Genomic DNA, 1838 nt, shown 5'->3' with positions numbered 1-1838 from the left:
ATCGGTTTAAAGGGCAGTCTAGTATTTAGAGTGGTTGGCATGTCTGTTATTAAATATTAAATTTGCTTGACAAAATAACTCTTCTTTCTCCTTTTTTTGCTTAGATTTAAATTTATTAGCGTTACCTTAAAGGCTTAAAGAATCGCCCTATTTAAATAAAATTTAAATCACAAACAACTATTTTCCTTAATTGTTTTTAAACTCAAAATCGTTTTATTTTAGTATTCCAGAAACAAAATAGCCTTAATAACACGTGTTTTAAAAATATGAAACACTGATTGTGGAAATTCGGAGCCAAACAAAGAAGAAAGCAAGAAACAATGGCCGAACTCGAACCTTCACCTAACGTTACCAACATCAACAACAACAACAGCAGCCTTAATGGAGGACCAACCCAGGAAATTCCCCGAAGCCACCTTCAGAGCATTTGGGCAATTGACCTGTCAATCATCTGCCTCTGCGCCGTGACGTCACTCTACGTCATGGTGTCGCTGTTGGTTCACGAGGCCCGGCGCCGACTCACCCCCAGCGGCCAGAAGAGGGTCAGGGCGCCGGCCGAACGCAACCTGGCCAATTTTACGCGGGGCCTGTGCATCGCAATCGCGGCAATGTCACTTTCTCTGGATGGCCTTAAGCTATGGAGCTTGTATTTGGAGAATCAAGCAGTTTACGCTTCTCTACTAGTTCCAGAGTCTGCTAAGGCCTTATGTGCAACTGTACCGCGTGCCAGGGAAGTTGTACTGTCGCTAGCCACCGGTATGTGCTATCTGTTCCTTTGGGCGCGCCAGAGTGTCTTCTACATCAGCCCATCGCTCGCAATGCTCAACAACGCAAAGGTAAAGGCCCTCAGTTTTGCTCTATTGGCGCTTTGGCTTATTTACTACATCCCAGCCGTGGTGGCTCAGTGCTTTTTGGTCCACCATACCTACTTGGAGCCAGGTGGATGCCAGGCAACCCAGGAGTCGCTGCCCAACTTTAAACTGATCCTCATCTCGTGGGTTTGCGTGTCCGTCTTCATGCAGATCGCTCTGCTCGCGCTCTTCCTCAATCCGATCCTGAACCGGACCTCGATCCGAGGACACGCTACAAAAGGAAAGGGATCTAGTCGATCCTATTCTCGCGTTATCAGACGCGTGAAGAGAGCGGTTCTCCTAACCTCAGTATGCTTGTTATCCGACGTCGCCGCTATCACTATAACATTAGCGCTGTTCCGAAAAGATGGCAACTCAATAACTGCCATCTACAGCCTTAACCTTGTGGTTAACTTGCTAGCCACGGTGGGATGCTTCGATAACTGGCCTGGTATGATGCTGCCTTGGTGCTGTTGCGGGCGTGTAGGGCGTAAAGGACTTGACAGGCCGAGCAGCAGCCTTACAACACCGGCTCCCACGCCTGGCATCAGTGTGCTCAATAACAGGAGCTCGGTGGTTGAAAGTAGCGGCAACACACTGCAGTAGGCTCACTTTCAAACTGATAAATTGAACCTAAGGAAGCCGACAGATTCGGCGAGTCTGCGATTGCTTTTCGGTTTCAGTGTACTGCAATGATTACGGGTTCCGTAGAAGCCGTAATCGTTGTTAAAAAGGCATCTTCTCCAATTGTTATTAAAACACATATATGTGTGTGTCTTTTACGATGAAAGCGGACTTCGGCACGTGTTAAAAGCTCTCCTTTAAGTTGGTTCTTTGGATCTCCTAAAGGAGAAAAAGTACACGCGAACGGTTTGACAATGGCGCTGATTGCTTTGGCGAACGCCATAAGGTTTGGTGACGAATCCTATACCTCTACCCTTCTATCCCTGGGGGTTCATGAACTAGATTCAGGGGGTCCATGAAAGC

The 1838-nt window shown here is 47.3% G+C and overlaps 1 protein-coding gene across 1 annotated transcript; it reads left to right on the top strand.

Moving 5' to 3' along the window:
* Window positions 1-237: 237 nt before the first annotated feature.
* LOC146135167 (uncharacterized) lies at window positions 238-1531 on the top strand. The gene has a single exon (XM_083395918.1). The coding sequence runs from the start codon at window positions 321-323 to the stop codon at window positions 1455-1457; it is 1137 nt and encodes a 378-aa protein (XP_083252044.1). The 5' UTR covers window positions 238-320; the 3' UTR covers window positions 1458-1531.
* Window positions 1532-1838: the final 307 nt, after the last annotated feature.

This window comes from Ascidiella aspersa, chromosome 8 (assembly GCF_963924565.1).
Source record: "Ascidiella aspersa chromosome 8, kaAscAspe10.2, whole genome shotgun sequence".
In the NCBI taxonomy this organism is placed as follows: Eukaryota; Metazoa; Chordata; class Ascidiacea; order Phlebobranchia; family Ascidiidae; genus Ascidiella; species Ascidiella aspersa.
This window is presented reverse-complemented; position numbering and strand designations above follow the sequence as displayed.

Excerpts from the sequence above, each read along its gene's own strand:
- LOC146135167 (XM_083395918.1), top strand. The coding sequence starts at position 321 with ATGGCCGAACTCGAACCTTCACCTAACGTTACCAACATCAACAACAAC.